Source organism: Melanaphis sacchari, unplaced genomic scaffold (genome assembly GCF_002803265.2).
Source record: "Melanaphis sacchari strain LSU unplaced genomic scaffold, SCAv2.0 Contig1988_pilon_pilon, whole genome shotgun sequence".
Taxonomy (NCBI): domain Eukaryota; kingdom Metazoa; phylum Arthropoda; class Insecta; order Hemiptera; family Aphididae; genus Melanaphis; species Melanaphis sacchari.
Window position 1 is genome coordinate 690,977 of NW_020270968.1, and position 20,774 is coordinate 711,750.

Genomic DNA, 20,774 nt, shown 5'->3' on the forward strand with positions numbered 1-20,774 from the left:
CCGACGTACACCGCCGCAGTGTTTACGATAGCTTATCAGTTTATCAAGTATCAACGCCATAGCCGATGATGCCGCGGACCGAGGTAACTGCGTCGGCGCGACGGGCAACGCCGGCAACGGTGGTTTTATACAATCGCAAATATATACCATATTATTATTGTTATTATACCATGTATATACTATATAGCGCCGGCCGCCGCTGCTAGGTCGAGCGTATTTCAACCAAGTCGAGCTCACGCTAGACAGGATTGAACGATTTTTTTGCAAATGCAAGTACACTCAAACACAAGAGTCGAGTTCTTTCTCTTTTTCGTTATTTTTATGGACACGGGCGTACAACAGTGTGACCAGGACAAGCTTAATATACGCGATATCGATGTATATACACTATTCAGAGTAAGTTTCAATTGTTTCAAGTGTTCCTCTTCGTCGTCGTCGCCTTTAAAGTTTGAGTAGATCGCGGTGGTTCGATTAGCGATCAATATAAGTTTTTTTTTTTTTTTTGGTACGTCAGGTACCTACTTACTAAAATTTGTAAAAATACAATGAAATTATTGAACACTAAAAAACGGGATTGCTCTGATTGTTTAAACACTCCTGGGACCTGGATAGAAATACGCATTTGTCATTTTAAATGTTGATTGCTTAGTTCATTTATACAGTACCTACTACTTATTAGATAATAAAACGTCAGTTTTATTTCATATGAAATAATATACTTAATTATAATTATTAATAATATTATTATTATGAAAAACTTTATCTATAAGTATGGGGAACTTATCTACATTAAGTTTAAGTTAATTAATTAAATTAATTACCTATCAAATAGTTGTCATTTTATCAATTATTATTCATATTTTCTTGTAATATTTAAACAATTAGTTTAATTTACCATCTTGGTTATCAGTCTGATACCGGGAATATATTATAAATTACAGTACTTACATTGAAGAAATAATAATCAGCATATAATTCGGGTTGTAGACAACTTACTGCAGACATGAATTAGGTAATATTGGCTTTTGTAACTAAAAACTACATTTATAAAAAAACAATTTGTAGAACATAAAAAAGAGAAAGCATACTTATGTGAGTGCAATATAATTTGAGTTTGGTCTCAATGGGGTGGTTGAAAAGAATGAGCGACAGCGATATGCTTCAAATGCTCAATGCTTGTACTTTCGTCTGCTACGGACCACACATGTGAACATATTATCAAAAAATTGATATTATATGCAATTATTAGTATACAATTGGACTATAGACAAATATTATTATCACGAAAAACTATACTTATAGGTATACTTAAATTGTATTTAAGTTATAATATAGTTCCAATAGGTACCTACACACTATAAGTGAGGATGAAATATCGTAAGTAGGTAGGCACTTAAAATGTATTATGGATATAATTATAATATATCGATCATTCATAATAAAAAGTACGCAAGTATGTAATAGATCTGCTATACTTAATCACATTTATATGTCACGGTTCCTTTTGATTAAAAACTGTGTTAAAGTTAAATTTGTATTCATTGATAAATCAATAAATTTAATTTTAAATTAATTGATATAGGTTATGAAAATTAAACTAAAATTAAGTACTATATACTTAAGCTTAATAAAGCTATAGCTAGCTTAAACTGTGTATAAAATACCGGGCTTAGTATATTTTATTATATATTTAAATTTATATTATAGTAATTTATTCAACTATTAAAATACAGTAGGTATAAATTGCATTTATTATATCATTATTATAGTTTGTATTTATATTATGTATTATTGTTATTATGACTTTTGAGTCAATTTTAACTTCCCGAAGAACAGTATAAATGGTATGGGTTTGTGATATAAATAGGTAATATAGCTTAAAATTAATTTAAATATTTAAAAAATGTCTAATTTTATATAATTAATATACTCGTATACTTGTATAATATGTATTTATAGACGTTTCAAGACCTCACGAGGCCATAAATATTTTTGATTTATAACAAAATAACTAAAATTATTATTCATTATTCTTCGTTTAACAACTAACTTCCACTGGGAAGTTTCTTTTTTTGGTTTCCTAATCAACTTCATCAAATTTTAAATTTTAAATGTCTATAAAAAATTGTGACTTTATGTTTTTTAGATTTTTGTGTTTAGTAAAAACAACTTATTAAGAATCTTGTTTTAAATTTTCAATCGTAAGCTATAAAAATTGAACGATTAATGTGTTTTGTAAATTTTAAAATTTTATTGCTCGAATAAAAAAAACATATCTCTAAATATTTTTAATATTTTTAAATTACTATAAGAATCTTATATTACATTTTTTTAGCTTTTCGACAAACTCTATTTATTTTTATCATTTATTTATTAAATGTTATAAAAATTTTAACTTCAGTTGTTCATAAATAGTTGTTATAGAGACTACCCTATACTTTTTTTTATTCCTAGTAAATAAACTTATGAGTTATGGCTAACAGCGCTCAGAAATTCTAGCATTAGCGTATTGTTTTTTTTTTTAATAAAAAGGTAAATCTTAGACTATCCTAAGTAAAATACTTATTTATACTTCCATATTGTTATATACTAAATTTTATTTAGCTAATTTTTGCATATTCATAGTTTTTGTGCTATTTATAGGTATATTTAAAAATAAGAATTGAACCATTTATATAGGCCACTCATGTAATATAAACAAAGTTTGACAATAAAATCGTATAGTCTTTATAATTTTGTAGTTGATGGTATTAAAAATAATAAAGTAGTAGTAACAATAAACTCATATTTTCGATTTATAAATAAATTAATTTAAAACAAAAATGTAAATTTTTGTACTATACTATGATGTACATCTAGAATTTTGGATATTCTACTTCTAAGAAGAAAAACTAAGATATAGTAAAAATATATTTAAAGCAAAAACTAAGTCTTTTAAAAAAAGTCAATTAAATTAAATAAATAATTATTATAACTGAACATTTAATATCTATTTACAATATACCTACTTACTACTTAGGTATTATATTTTTTTTATTAACGATTTTAAAATTTTTTTTTTAACATTTTCCTTTAACATTATATTTGATTTAATAGTTAATACATATGATATACTTAATTTTAATATTTTATATAAATACTGTATTTATAAATATATAATATTATAATAGAATGAATTACTTTTAAATTTTAATAATAATAATACATCAGTCAGTTATTTAACTGTAGTTGTTGCCTCGATTTTTCCACACAAAATCTTTTTTCTGTAAAATCTCGTAATAAGCTAATTACCTACACAATTTTAGTCTCTTTTAGGTATTATAAAATACTTAAAATTATATTTGTCTCAAGTTGTTGTTCATTTGTTTGTATTAAACCAAGCAAACCTCTTAAAAAGATGATTGTATGACGTTTAGATTTTAGTCTAGGTCCCCCAAAGGTTTCCAAACTGTGGGTAGCGATTACATTTTTAGTGAGTCGCATTATATTTTTAAATAATACATTTTTTTTAAACGCATGTTTTTATAAATCCGTGTTTTTATTATTTTTCGTTTATATTAAAATTCAGTTTTATCACAAATCGTTATCTGCGAGTGTGACGATTACGAGTTTACTGCGACCTTGTCAACACAACGCAACTAGATTAATATAGTTATTGAAAAGATAGTGATTTATTTAAAATAAATTAGTACCTGCTTGACATTTAAAACTATAGATTATTTTCAGTTATTTACGGTATATCGGATACAATACATACACTCAGTTTTAACAGTACTTTTTTCTTAAATAACTAATAAATTCGTTTATTTTGTACTTTTATACAATTACTATAAGCAAATAGTAAAATAAAAAAGTCAATGACTCAAAATTCTGCGGAAACTGAAGAAATAGAGACATTATTTGTGTCAACAGTTAAAAAAGAAAATTTATGATGAGCCTTCAAAAAATAATATTTTTAATTTTACTGCAATTATCCAAAAAGCTACGTACTGCCTCATATAATAAGTGTACAAATATTGATGAAAAAATTCATTGATAAAAATTTAAAAATAAAATTCACTGTTCTTTAGTTCATATCTTTTTTATTTTTTTGTCGTAAACATTGTTGAATCCAGGTATACTGCAAGGGAAGTATTCATCCCCCCTGATATTTCTTTCGAGCTCCCTGAAAAATACAACTTTCATCAAAGTGTATCCATTTATTAAATGCACAATACTCAATACAATTACCGCATCGCATATAATGTCTATATTGTAAATTGTAATAACTAATAATAGGTTTAATTCATAATACTAAAATGTATCACCAATGAAAATAAAGTGAGCCCTCCCCAGAGAAATTGTCTGGATTTAACACTGGTCGTAAATAACTAATCCACGAAACAGCAAAAAAAAAAAAAAGAAAAGAAAAGGTAATTGATATTATTGTGGGTTAAGTCAACATTTAAAAAATTTTCAAAATCTAAGTAATAGGTGTAAGTAATAGTCTAGATAAAAAAAACTTCGATAGATTGCGTAAACCGAGAACTCCGGGAGTTGAGAGTACCAGGGGCGCATGGACTAGTCGCTATTCATTCTCAGTTTATGTGTTGTGCGGTTGTAAGTGCCACGGTTGTGCCAGAGCGGCAGTGGCTGTGGCAATAGACAGCGGTAGCTGGATGGGTACAGCTATAACAACTACTTCATGCGTTCCTGTTACATATTCTATTATACTTATTTGGAATATCTATATTTTTCTCAATAATAATTCACCAAATAAATAGTTAGAATAGTTTCCAGTGTTTCTAAATTGCGAAAACGCGAGCTAAACGCTAAACTTAGCCGTTTTGTGGCTGACTTAGCAATTTTATTAATTATTATTAATTTTAATTTTCACTTAAAACCAGATCCTAGCCAAAAACCAATCAATTTTCGTTCTACATTCTAAGTGGAGGATGAATTGATTTCATAATGATGTATTTTTGTGTGTGTATGTGTGCAAGTGCAAGATAAGTATAGTCAATAAAATGCTTCGATTTAAACTTAAAGGGGGTATGGAATAGGAAATTAGTTCTAGTTTTTAATTATTGTCAATACATATTTTTATTAGGATCAAAGTTGTAATTTTGATAAAATAAGTTAAAATCTCGAAAATTTACAATTATTTTAAAGTTAAATATTCATAATTTTTTTTTTTTGTATCTAAGCTTTTACATTTTTAAAATGTATTCTATACCTATAATAAAAATAAAAATTTAACCAGAAAGTCACGTTAAATTTTTACGATTGTCTGAAATTAAAATTTGTACGAAATTAGATACTCACCTGTACATAAATTATTTTTCTTCGAATAATTAGTTGTTGTTTAAAAACGAATAAACGTAAATACTTGAAATTTTCACCGAACGTGATAATATAAACTATCATTTTTTATGCGAGGTATAATTTACGAAATATTTTGATTCTTTTTAAGTTATTCATTTATAGGTATGAGAAATATTCGATATTTTTTTTAGTTTTTTTGCTATACATGGCGATAAAGAGTTTACTGCTGTGATAAAATTATTGAAAATTTAATTCACGATCACAAATAAGTTGTTTTTTATCTGGACAAATATTATAAAAGTACACAGAAAACATTTTTTTTTGAATTTTAAATTTATACGAAATTGTTTCAATCAATAAAATGTAAAAGCTATAAGTAGTAGAATATTTATAAAAACTTCATTATAGATATGATTAGAAAATGTAATACAATATACAACCAAAATTATTTTTGTTGATATTTGAAGTTCAAATTTTGACGTAATTATACATATTTAATGATGCATAACGATATTATTTATTTTGTTTTAACTAAAAAATCTCGTTTATTAGGACTTAACGAATTTCCACGCATGAATATATTTATTATATACATATAATATATATATTATGCAATGATATTTTCAAAACATAAAGATTCATTTTAAGATAGTATCTATTTATAATACGAACCTATTCACAATGTTTTACGGTATTTACAGTAAAGTATTATTAACTCAAAAATTAATAACAATAATATCTTATGCCATATGATATAAATATAATATATTAGTATACTAATTAAATTCTAATAATATAATAAATGCAATGGTTTTGGTAAAAATTAAATCAACCTATCGGCTACCGTAATATTAATATTAAAATAAATGGCTTTAATAACTTAATCAAAAAACTTATCATGAAACAAACTTAGTAATTTATGTTAATAGATTGTTTCTGCTCAGAATCGTTTTTTATATACAATGATATATCATTGAATTAAAATTTAATGCATCTATTATAGCAACCCACTTGACATCTAATTTACAACAGAGTACTGTCCACATGACCACATGCCCGCCTTTTTATAGATAAAAGGATTAAAAAAATTTTACATAAATACATACATTTTGGATGAAGACCATATTTTTATACATTTCATACAATTTCAAGAATATATTATATGGTGCATATGTTAAATTTTTTTGTTTTTAAATGATTTAATTGAATTATAAAATTTCATATTTAATACTGTAGTCAACAGTTAATTTTTTTTGGTTATAGCCTATAGGTATATTATTATAATTAATTAATATTAAGTATTTTATTCCGATAAGGTAATAAATGTTGTTAGTAACCCAACTGCGGGGGGACAGTATACGAAATTGAAATTGAAATAATTTCTTAAGAATTTAACACAGAACAGTCAAGTTGTTTGAATAAAAAATTTGTTGATATTTTTTAAATTTTATACAATAAAACTTTTATTTATTATAATTTTGAAGAGTGGATATGACGGCAGGTACTATTCTTTCCTATTGTTAAGTAAATAAATAAAAAATAGTTGTAAAAAACTTATTAAATATAAATAAATTTAAAATTCAAATGACAGCTAATGAGTAATTAACTTAAATTTTAAAATGTTACTATTTGATGTATTTAAATACAGTTAAAGCACTAAAAAATAATTTTTTTTAGTGTTTTAACTTTCGGGATCTTCTAAACTATTTTCTTTCAAATTTTCATTCCTCAAGTCAAGTTAGATGATAAAATTTTAAACTAAAAAAATTTATACTAAAAAATAATTTGCAGATGTTATCAATTTTATGAGTTTTGTAATAATTTAAACTTTAAATGCTTAAAAAAAAATTAAACTAATTATTTTTCAACATTTTTAATTTGATGTATGAAAAATACGAGTTTACCGGTTTTTCATATATGTATAACATTTTCAAAGATCTTTACTCTTTTGTCAAACAAATATAAATAGTACTGCAGTTTGAAGGGATTAAATGCGATTCTTTTTTCTCACATTTCTTATCTTCAACCATTGTGATACACCATATACGCCATAATAGCACTATACTGAGATGACCTTAAAACTGTTAATATATCAATCAGCCCGTAATGTTTACAATTTTTAAATACTACGATCATTTATAAAACATTTACTATGAATGTAATGACGTAAGTATATGTGCAATTAAGTATACACTTATTAATATAATTGAGACAAAAACAATCTAGAATTCATGACAATGATTGTAAATAAATAAACTGTTGGCTTCCATAGGAAAATATAATATTAACCGTCAGTCTTCATTGGGCCCTGTTACAAATCTTTCGAGTATTCTTCTAATATTACCTCTTCACCTTCACCAAAGTCATATTCTTCGCCCATATTCTCATTCTGAATCTTTTGTTGGTCTAACCACAACTTTATTTCACCTTCCATCTCATCAAAGTTGTATGGGAAAAACTTAATGGCATCGTCAATGCCCACTTCCTGATTCGGGCTCACATATATTGGCCCTACGTCAACGAACCGCAACAGGCTTTTGTCCTTGTCGTCCATAAGCACAGACAACACTAATTTGGCGTCTCTGCTGTATATAAAAAATATAATGTATGTACTTATTATACTGTATAATTGAACAGTTATAAATATTTTATATACATATTATGTTTTGTACATAATACAGGCTAGTACAAAAAATGCCTGTAGTAATTTGATAATATTTAACATTGGATCAAAACTGCTGTCGACTTTAAATTTTCATGAGCCTTTGTTGAAAAAAAAATTTATAATTTTAAAAATAATTCATTCGTAAATTTCAAAGGAAGATATTACAAACAATATTATTTTCAGTTATAATGCATCTTTTTTATGTAAAAGATAATACAATAAATTTCATAATATATTTTTAGTAGTTCGTAATTTTTCAATTTTAACGGCTATCTATATACCGACATGGATGTTTGATATGAGCGAAAAAAGTAGAATACTTTACAATGTATTATAATTAACTTCACTTTACTTTAGTACTATTTTTAAGTATAATAATAAATAATTCCATTAGTACAATAAGACTTAATTGAGATTTAAGTGAAAAAATTACATCATACATGTTAATTATTAAACGAAAAAGGGAAAATTGTTACATAGTTTTATTAACTATAAGCCTTTGTAGCTATTATTTTTAGTTAAGCTTAACATTTTTGCAGGATTAATTTAAAATATTATAGGTTTGCTGGTTTGCATTGTTCTAGTATTAATTGATAAGTTTAACAGAATTATATATTTTATATAATAATGTAAGGTACTTACCCAACCTTATCCATACCATATGTAGTCAATAATTCGGGGTCTTTACATAGTAGTTTGGGATTTTCGGGATCAGCGCTACGAAAAAACCCGTAATACACAACCGTTTCTTCTAAATCCTCGATTATTGGTAACACAGTGTTAGATTTGTTGATATCAAAAATGACAAGATACTGCAAAAACAAATGAAAAAAATAAATACTTTGAAATATGTGAATAAGTGAGATTTTGGACGAAATTTGGCTTGGGAATGCGCCTCAACAACTAGCACAACAACAAAGTTTTAAATTAACATTATTGACATCTATATAATGTAGCGTAATATAGGAAATAAAAAAAAGTTCTAACACGCGTAATAAAACTATTTGTATAACCTGTGGAGAAGGTGGATGGGGTGCGACGTATCCATTGTTTTGGCAGAATTTATGGAACAAAATGGTAAGCGCCGAAGCTTTACTCAATGGATTTCTGGGGGTGTATACCGACGGTATTTTTTGTCCGTTTTCATTCATTACCGAATGTATATCTGCAAGTCTATGATAATAATAATAATAATATTTTTCATAATATAAATAATTAGTAACAGATTTATTGGTATCTATAATAGTTATAGTTTTACAAATTTATAAATTGCCAATAATAATATATTATTATTATCATTATTATAAATAATAACAAATATAATGTAATAATAAAAAATAATAATTTAAAATTTAATTGTTTTTAAGTTTTATTTAAATTGCTACAGATTTTTTTTAAATGAGTAGTATCAATATCTAAGCTATTTCTCATGGGCATTGAAATATTAACGGAAATAATTAATTATTGTTTTTTATTTTGCATAAAATATATTATACTTAAATAGTAATAATAATAAATAATATTTATTATAAATTTATAAGTGTGTGTATTCATTAAAATATTGCTTATAGGACACACTGGGTTTTATATTTTTTAACAAATGTACCAAACATTTTGTTTGTAATAGTAAATGACTATTTTTTATCCAACAATCAATTAATTTTTTCAAATTTATGTTCAAAATGTATAAATCTCAAAAATTAAATTATTTAAATTTATATAAGAAGGGGTTATAATTTATTAAAATTGATCTAAAACAATTCCAGATACATTTTAAACAAAAAATATTTATGGTTATTTAGAAATACAATTTACAGTTTTTATTGAAAATAGTTGTAGCTTTTTTTCTAAATTTAAAATTCAATTTGTACTAATGTATATTGTGTATAATAATATATTATCGATTATCGGCAATGATTTTAATTAGGAACTATTAAAAACGAGTAGGCAATAATAAAATGTACTATTTGTGTATATAAATTCTGAATTGTTATAATTAGGGGTAGGATTTATATGTATTTATGAAACCAAAATATATATTTATGCTATCAAAATATGTATATAAATATGTACTAAAACACTCAAAATATGTATTTAACTAATATGATTTATTTATTAATATTTAATTATTTAATATATTCATATGAGTTACTAATGAAACAAATTATATTTTAAATAGTAAAATTATCAAGAAAATGAAAAAAAATATAAATGAAAAAAACTAAAAAAAAAAATGAAAAAAAATTAATTATCTTGATTATATATATCACACGCATTTTTAAATTTTCAAATTCATAAGACCTTCGATTTGGTCGTAAAACTGCTTTATAACAACTAAATAACCATTCGACTTCTACTAATGTTATTGGACAGTATTGCATTTTGACTATGTCTGAAAAAGTAAGTTCTACACTCAATGAAAATTCAGGAGAACGTCCATTGCAGAGAATACTTTGATAGCTATTAATAAATCATAAATGAACAAATTGTCGAAATATGTAGGAAAAAATAGAATTATTGAGAAATATGTAAAAACATGTAAAATAAAATATAGTTCATTTTATTGGAAATCCCTTAAAACGAATTTATCACTTATCTAAATTTATTTATCAAGTCACAGTAAAAATATGTATTTACATATAAATCCGACCTCTAGTTATAATTTTCTAGTTATTTTTAGTATAGTGTTTAATATTAATATGAGGAATGGTAGGTTTTATTTTAAACTGTTTTGATGTTTGATAGATAATATTAAATGATATATAGGTATAATAACTAATTTTTTACAATTATAAATTAATTTATAGTTGTATTCAAATTTATCTTCACAAAAGTAACAAACGACTATGAAATTTTGAGTTAAATATTTTATTGGCTTTAAATCTAATGTTACAAGGACACTTTTTTATTTCCCGTGATCCAGTAACATTATAAAACCAAACCTTTAAGGCTATAATCGTTGCTTTTGTAAAGATTTATATATAGGCACTTATATAATACTGTTACTTAACCTATTTTATCATATGTGTAAATATAGACACGAGATGATACAAACGAGTCCTTACTCTATGTAATCGAAAATTATATTAGTTTAAAATTTGTATTGAAATGTGAATCGTTCATAAACTTTACTATACAACATTATTCACGATAGTGTAAACAATATATTTATAAAATTCCTAGGTAATATTTATAATTACTTATAACAATTTCTAATTAACTTTATGGTAATAATCTAATAAACGATAATTATAGTCATTGGCTAACAAATCAAAGCATTTTAAACGTTCTCTAGGAAAATAGAAATGTAGATATTTTTTACATTATCATTATTGCCAGTAACATAATAAATACATAAATGATGGATATTATAATTTAATATAAAAGCTAATTAAAAAAAAAAAAATAAATAAATAAATAAATAAATAATTTAATATATTACTTATTATACTAATTAATAGTTCTAAAATTATACCTTACTAGTTTAACTTGTAATACAACAATATTACAAAATGACCAATATATCCATTGTCTATCATAAATTTAGGACTTAGGTGTTTATATTATTTAAAATTATAAAATAAACTAAATATTAGGTTCCTATAAGTAGATAGTATGTAAACATTGATATGTTAAATAATTTTATAATACATATTTATACTAATACCGAGTCGCATACAAACCATTAAATGGGATACTAAATTATATTTAAGGAATCATTAGATCATTATTGATTCATCATATGTTTAGTGATTGTACATCCAAGATTAAACCCACCAAAAAAAATTATTAAATGCAACATATTATTTAGTAAAATAATATTCTTATACTATATATATATATAGTTTAAGATTCGATTCTGGTCGCTATTCAGATGTGGATCACTATTGAGTGTTTGAGCTTTTAGTGGGTCGCTTACGATTTTAAAACACTTTACTTTTTTTAATTGCAATTTTTAAATTCACTATGTCTCGAATTGACCGACGCTATGGATATTGATGCGTAGTGATTAAGAAAAACAGAAAATAAGTAGATAAACACTTCACATTCGATTAATAAATATATTAAATAATAATGATGTTTTAAAAAAAAAATTAATTCTTTTTATAATATTATTATTAAATACCTAAATATAGTTAAAAGCAATATTACTATAAATGCAACTTTTATATGAATATATTAAAACTTAATATACAATTTGTGAACAAAAAGAAAGTATGCGGTGGTCGGTCGCTAAAATTTTTAAATTTTCCAATATGAGTTGTGTGAATATTTTGGGAACTTCTGCCATTAATTAGTGTTTATGAAATATTATATAAATTGTAAAACTATGTTTACTTAAAATATATATAAATAAGCTGGTTTTTTTTTTCATATTTTCATATTGTTCATTAGAGTTATCGACATTTTTTTTTTAGTTCAAAAAATTAAATTAAATTAAATGTTTATAATTTTATTTATGTAATTTTAGTCCTGCATAAATTCTATGTTAATGTGTTTATATCGCCACAAATACGTGGTAGATATACATACTTAGTTAGAAACTTACGAATCTAGACCAGGGTTTAATGGGCTTCCATCTCCGTAAATTATCTTGCTCAACTTCACCTCTATTTCTCCCATTAAGTCGATGGAAATAGGTTTATTTTCGTCATCTGTGGCTGCTTCTTCGGTAGCGGTATCGTGTTTAACAGTAGGCATTGACAACATTACAGAATACACATTTTTATTCAATAATTCATCAATTAATTCTTGTGGAAAACTTTCCAAAAACTCCTTTTCCATAAAAAACAGCTAAAATGAAAGAATGTAGTATGATTTATGTATAATTTCCAAATTTTCAATCGATTTATCCAGATAAGTACCTAATTATGTATGAACATTATTACAACCATTATTCTGTAAATTGTAAATCCATACAACATGTTTATATTACTCCCTATACTTTATTTCTTTTTAATTATAACGTGGATATCAGTTTATTCGAAACTTTAAATAAGATAATTGAATACTATGCTAATAATGGATTTTTTTAAGAAAACTTTTGACATTCGTAAATTTTTAATAATTTTTTTTTTAAAACCTTATAACTTTGTTATTAACAATAATGAATACAATTATAAGTTATTTTCAACTAAATATGAGTCATAATCCAATAACATGTTGTTCATCTTAGATTATCCGATAGCTTAAGGATTATATTGACTACTAAAATATCAATTATAGATATTGAAAATTGTCGAATGTTTTATATTTCCGATTCAATTTATCACTCTCCTGCTCGGGAGTGACAAATTGATTTCTAAAAGTGTTAATAAAAAATAATAGATTTACCAACCACATGTACTAACTTAACTTGGTTTACAATATTAAATTACGGAATATTTTCAAAATATATTTTATAATGTACAATTAACAAGCACAAACTATTGTAGAATTTAAAATTTGCATTAATCAAGTACATATTAATGTAAATTATCTATACGAGTTATTGAGTCCAAACCACCCGGTTGTATTAGGTAAAACATTTAGGATAAAAAACGTTTAGAAGAATATCATTTACATTTTAATTACTATTTGATTAAAATATTTAATGAATTGAGTAATATTTTCGATGATAATTTTATCAGATTTTTTTTGTTTCTAGTTTATCTTAGGATGTTTATTCTTTTGATTATATATAACTTTAACGTTATTGATTATTTTTACCGACTTCTATCCTGACCAATTATATTCAAAATATGTTTATAATTACCTCGTTTAAATTGTCTTCTGTCAATCTCACTTCTTTTGCTTCAATAACGATAAGTTCCTCATACTTACTAGCACACGAGTTGGCCACTTCACATACCCTTTTTTTTATCATCACAGGTTCAGATGTGTTATTGAGTTCTTCGGCGCTATCTTCCGGTGGTTTTTCCACCATAATATATTTAACTGTGTGAGGGAAAAACATGACACATGTTTGCTTTTGAATGTTATACGCGAATTGTTTCAGAGAACGTTCTCTCACTTTCATCATTCTTTTATCTGAAACCATTAAGTACGAATTTATAAGTTGTGTAAAATTACTTAACCTATTTATATCATTTCACGATGTAAGACGAAATTTATCATACTTTATATTAAGTTTACAGCTAACGAATCTAAATATATTAAATAACACTTAAGCCTATATTAAACAATAAACTATACACGAATAAATATTATTTAGTTTATTATGATGACTGCAGACAAAAAGTAGGTCTATATTATTATATTTAACTTAATTACTGAATGTAATTGCTAGAAAGAATTTTGAGAAACATTAACTATGCTTAAATTCAAACAAAAAATAAATTGTATATGTATCCATTATCCGTGTAATTATCCGAAAGTCAAAACAAAAATCAGACTAACCTCTTAGTTTTTTTTCTTTTCTTGTTTTTTGTTTTTGATAATTTTCAATTTCGATTAATTTTTTTCGTTCTTCATCTGTCACTTTACTCATTGGTATCTTAATTTATAACAATTTAATATTTAGATATTATTCAACGCTTATGATGATATCCATGCACAAAAACACAACTTAAATATTATTTGAATCCATATTAAATACTCACAAACTCTTTTTGAATCTCTCCATTTTTGTATTTAATATATTGTTCCAACTCCTCCACTATTAATTTCGTTAATCTGGGAGCATCAGTACCAATTACGACATTAACCAATTTTCCATCCTTTTTTAAAATTAACGAAAAATAAATATTTATAGTTAAAGTTAGTATATTTATAATACAATATATTTTATTTACTATTAATAATCAATATATGTACTTACAAAAAAAAACAACCAATGGGGTTCACTTTTTTGTCGAAATCTTTTTAGTACATTAATATTGTCCGATTTTGCCTAGAATTGTATTAACGCAATTAAACAACGTTTTAATTTATTAAAAATCTTTCTAAAATTTATAAAATACTCGTATTATAAAATATTACTCAAAACAAATTTATAAATATTATGTTTGACAAATAATAAAAAATATAGGCAATTGAGTACCGTTCTACTGTATACTAATAATGTCGATTGAGTCACTATCAATACATGTGTTAAATTTGAACTTCATGATACAATATCATTGTATAAGAAAAACAATTATTAGATAAAATGGTCTGTTAACCTATATCACTAAGTATATTTCATGATATTACTATTGAAGTAATTTATTTTATTATTAGTAATACGGTAGGTTATTCTAATTTTTTCCGAAATTTTTATATTAATTATGTTAGTAGTATTTTATTATTATAATAATACATATTTTTGTTGTTTTATATTATTGATATTAACTTTTAAATCAATACTACCTAGTCATAAAACAGTGTGAATAGGTTGATGTTATACTTCTTATACTATAGATAAATTATTTATTGATTATTTTAATTTTATCTATAAAAATTTACGTAGTATGAACATTTTATTTCGTTTTGTAAAATTTATAATGTATGTAAAAATTATTAGCTTAATAATGCTTTTATATAGTTCAAATATGCAATTTCGTTAAAATTTGAACCTCAAATTTTTATAAAAAGACATTTAAAAAATTTAAAAGTTTTCCTTTTTCCTAATTTTTTTTCTGATTATTTTTAAAAATCCCTCCCCCCCACAAAAAAATTACCAAAAACCTCCCTAAGTAAAAATTCGAAGTAATTGTATTTTCCCAAAAGGTGATGATAGAAAAAAATATGCATTATTGTAAAATCAATCCATTCATTGCTATGAAGTTTAAAACTATATGATTAATATACAGAATAAAAAAAAAAAAAATAAGTAAAACGTAATTTTCTTTTTAACGTAATTATTAATTAGTATGATATAGAAATGTTAACATATTTTTTACATAATATATAATATTACGCCGTGTTTAGTAAAATTATAAAAACATTATAATGAAACCCATATAAAAACCACATTTTTAGAATGCTCTACAAAGCAGTTTGTCTGATTAGATTAATGATTTGATTAATTTAATCACACTATAAATTTTAGTTTAAATTAAATTTATAGTGGTATACGTAGTATCGCGATTCGTGGTACAATATGATGAAATTGTAAATTACTGTTTTTGAATTACTTATTAATTTTTATAGAAATAAAATTGATTAGAGTTAGAAGAAAATATTTATTTTTATGAATACATTTTTTTCCTGATTTTTTTTTTAATTACTGAGAAATCTATACTGTTGATCTATCCAAACTAAAAATCAGGTCCAATTTGTTCCCAGAAACTTCCTTAAAAATTGATTATCAGATATTGCATTTATAAAATTGTAATATATTTTATATTTTGTATCTAATTTACTAATTGTACATATTGTCAATAAACTTTATATTTTAATACAGGTAAACAAATATTTTATTTCTCAATACAACTTAAAAGTTTAAAACTTTATGAAGTTATTTAAACATTTTTTAATCTAATACACATTTATTATGCATACTTAAATCTTGATAGAAACAATATAACCATTAAACAATTGCTTATTACTTAATATTTACTTTACCTTCAATTGATGTTAACGAATATCAACGAATATAACATTTTTATAATAGCATAATATTTAGAATCAAAACTTTTAACGCCTAACTTATTGAATTATATAGAAATTATCGTTTTATTTCATTTCAATTATCTTTCGACTTTGATATAGGTATATCTGAATCGTTTTAATAGTTAATACAAAATTAAATATCACAATAGGCAATATTTACTATGGCGTAATTTAGATTTTCATTTCCTAATTCCATTTTGATTTTTTTTAAGTAATTTGTCATTGTTACACAAGGGCCGCACCATTCTGCATAAACGTCAATAACTATAATAATAAAAAATTAATAATGAATTACTAATAAACAAAAACAATTTTATTATTCTTAAACAACTGTGAATTTTTTACTATACATTCCCGGATTTTCCATAATTCTTGTCCAATCATCATTGTTATTGATTTCTTCTTGAAGTACTGCTGGACCTCTTTTAGCCATTCGTTCGGATCTCTTATTCTGATTACTTTTTACATTACATTTCAGTATTTCAAAATATATTAGGTTAAAAGTTAAAACATAAATTAATTTTACAATTTTTCAATTAAAATAATAATAACACATTTTGCTTTGAATATTTTCTAGTTTTTATACACTAATATACATTTTTAATTTATCTAGTAGTATGTAAGGTTTTATTGAGTACGGATTTACCTATTTTATTTATTTATTGAAGCGTATTTACATTTTTGTGTACACTTTTCATTATCATTTTGGTATTTAAAATAAACATTTAAATGTTTCACTGATATAATATATATATATAAAAGTTTTATGTTAATAGATGTTACAAAATCAATAGATAATTTAATTGATATTTAATTATTTTATCCTTTAATCATGATTGTTATACTCATATAATACGTCTATTAAGAATAAATAATAATAATATCATAATTTCATATAAGTATTACTTTTAATCATAGGAGGAAAGGAGTCCTAAAAGTATTATCTTTCATAGGCAAAAACGTTAAATTTATGAAATTTTTCAAACAAAAAATTTAGAAAATTTATACACACAAAACTTTTTATGTGTGTTTAAAATTAGAATTTTTGCTAAATTCATAAAATTTGCAAAAATTATCTAATTATTTTGTAGTTAAAAATTAGTGAACATTTTTATTTTTAAATAAAATATTTGAAAATTTAATACAAGGTTGATTTTTATTAGTTTTTTTTTTTATTACCGTCGACAAAAAATTATTCGATTGGTAAAAATTTCAAAAATTTAATACAAGATCCACATATGTTGTTATAATATCTGTACATAAATATAGAAATTACATGAGCACAACTTTTTTTATATGCTTTTGAAGATAGAATTTTGACGAAATTCGTCATTTAATGTTTGTTTGGGAAAAATGACTTATTTAAATATAAATAATTATGTTAATTATTTTGTTACAACTTAAAATTTAAAAACATTATTTATGGAAACTTGAAACTTTTATATATATCACATTATTATAAATTTTACTATGTGCAATGAAATAATTTATTTATTTTAAGATTATCTACTTACACTATGAATATTTTTTTATTGTTTTACAATATTTACTGAAAAAAATTATTAAATTTTATGTTGTATAAGTCAATATAATATGGTATACAGTAAAACCTCTAAATACCAGACACTCTCGGTCGCCTTAATTTTGTCCCTTATTTAGAGGTGTCCACTATTCAGAGGGGGAAAATAACTTGCAGAAATTAATAACTATGTACAACATTATTTATATGTATATGAAATATGTATAATAAAGATATATGCATATTATTTTTATTATTTTAATACAAATATTTATTATACATTTTATGTATTATTTAAAGTTATGATATTATTATCTATGCAAAAATTAACATTTATTGAAAAAATTAGTTACTTTAGCTTGCTTAAGACCTTGATGCATAGTCATTTCATGTATCAAGGCATTTTCTAATTCGACTACGTTGGAGAACAATGAAGTGTTTTGTATATCGATAGAAGAACATAAACTGTTGAAAAATCGTATGAAAAATGTTTTTATCGACGCGATAACGGACGGATTAGATAAATTATAATTGTACATAGTATAATATAATGAATAGCAGTCAGATTATATAAGATAGTTAGATAGATATTTATTGAGGCATTCCACAATTATTCAACATTTACGATAAAAACCGTCAAAATCAAAAATGAAATTGTCATAAAAGAGTCCGTTATTTAGAGTGTCCGGTATTTAGAGGTTTCCTATACAAAAGTGGTGCAAATGTCCCCGTTCCCATAAAAACGTTCGCTATTTGGAGGTGTCCGTTAAGGGTGGTTTCACTGTACATATATTTTAATATAATAACTAAATATTAATAACATAATTAATAAAATATTTTCGGAAAAATGATTTTAATAGTTATATCATGAAAAAAAAAAAACATATCACAAAATATACTTTGTAAACATACTTTGTCACCACTCAGAATCGTTTTTCGTACACAATAACATATTATTGTATTCAAATTTAAGACACTCCATAATAGTGACCCACTCAACACTTAATGTACATCAGAGTGGTATTCACTTGCATACATTATTTTTTATTGAAATTTATGACAAGAAAAGTTTAAAAAAAAATTTTCATGCCTATAAATAACTCAAAACTTTTCAAGATACTTTCAAAGTTTTCTATGTATAGAAAATAATCATAAAAAAATTTAGAGAAAATTACAATCATAAATATAATTTCTACTTTTATACTTATTTTTTAATTACTGTAAAAAACAAAAATCGTTTAAAAATAAATTTAAGTATTACTATGTATATTGTATATAAGTTCAAATCAAAGAACAACTTATATGGGATTTTGTATTAAGTTTTCGAAATTTTTACCGGCAAATATTTTTTTTATTGACAATTTAAAAAAAAAAATAGTTAAAAATATTTTAGGTAAAGATTTCAAATTTCATATTAAATTTTCAAATCTTAAGTAGAAAATATTCCCGTTTTTCCTTAATTTCTTTTTTTGTTTTTCCGATTATAAAAAAATTACTGGGAAATTTCACTTTTGACCTCTTTAAAGTTCAAATAAGATCCAATTTTGTATCCAAAAACACACTCAAATTTAAAAATTGAACCAATTTTTTGACTACTTATTGTGTATAAAAACCCAAAAAAACACACATAGAAAAATCAATACATTCATCGCTCCGCTTTAAATTTAATAATTAATAATTATCTATAATTTGAGTAATACACTGATTCCTATAAAAAAAGTATCGTAAGATACCTATGCAATAAATACCTTATTAAAATATATGTTCTTCCTTTACTCACCAAAAAAAAAAAAAAATTTAAAATACCAACTTTTCAGGATTTTTGTTGAATGTTGAAACGATTTTATAACAACAGATACAACTAAATAAACAAATATTAAATTTTAGTTTAATGATTTGCATCAGACTGACTAATAATTGCATTGAGATAAATGATAATGATACTTAATCATTTTTATTATAATAATCTTAGTTAAACAAAAATGAGTTAAAACGATTATTCTATATTATTATTTAATATCATTATATAAGTAAATTATCTTATCGCGATGTACAGTATAATTCATGTAATAAATCACTTAAAAAGTAATATAAATATTAAATAAACTTTATTGTGCATTAAAATAATAATGGTAATCATAGATGTAGTGGTGTAAGGTTTCATGTTTCTACGAAATTATTTTTATTAAATTACAAAAAAAATAAAATCATATTTTTTAGTTTTTTAGATTACTTTAAGAAATACTTATGAGGAACCTTACATTAAATTTTCAAATCAGATTTTTAAATTTAAAATTTTATAAATTTTTTTTCTAAAAAATAATTTGAATATTTTTGTGATTTTGATGAATTTCATAAATATTTTAACTTTAAATGCTTGCATAAAAAAATGGTGATTATTTATTTCGATAATTTATAAATATGGAAAACTTGTATGAGACCTTATGTGTTGAATTTTCAAGAATTTTAACTTAAAAACAAAAATTTTATCATACTTAAATTAAATAAAAACTAAAATATTTTAAATATTTTTTAAACTATATTAGTTTAAAATATAAGTACAAAATAAATTTAAAAATTAAATTACAAACATCATGGTAAAACAAAAATATTCATCACTTTGATCAGGATCTTAAAATAAATGGATATAAGTTAAATAAAAATATGTATAATATTCAACAATTTTTCATT

General features: G+C 23.5%; 1 protein-coding gene across 1 annotated transcript; it reads right to left on the reverse strand.

The window, feature by feature from the left end:
• Positions 1-7,615: 7,615 nt before the first annotated feature.
• On the reverse strand, positions 7,616-18,469 carry LOC112592883. Its single transcript, XM_025337044.1, has 11 exons — positions 18,437-18,469; positions 16,910-17,015; positions 16,725-16,828; positions 14,790-14,861; positions 14,572-14,688; positions 14,369-14,465; positions 13,725-13,999; positions 12,519-12,763; positions 8,983-9,142; positions 8,612-8,781; positions 7,616-7,889 (listed from the first exon to the last, which is right to left on the reverse strand). The coding sequence occupies exons 1-11, from the start codon at positions 18,467-18,469 to the stop codon at positions 7,616-7,618; spliced, it is 1,653 nt and encodes a 550-aa protein (XP_025192829.1).
• Between the last annotated feature and the right edge of the window lie 2,305 nt (positions 18,470-20,774).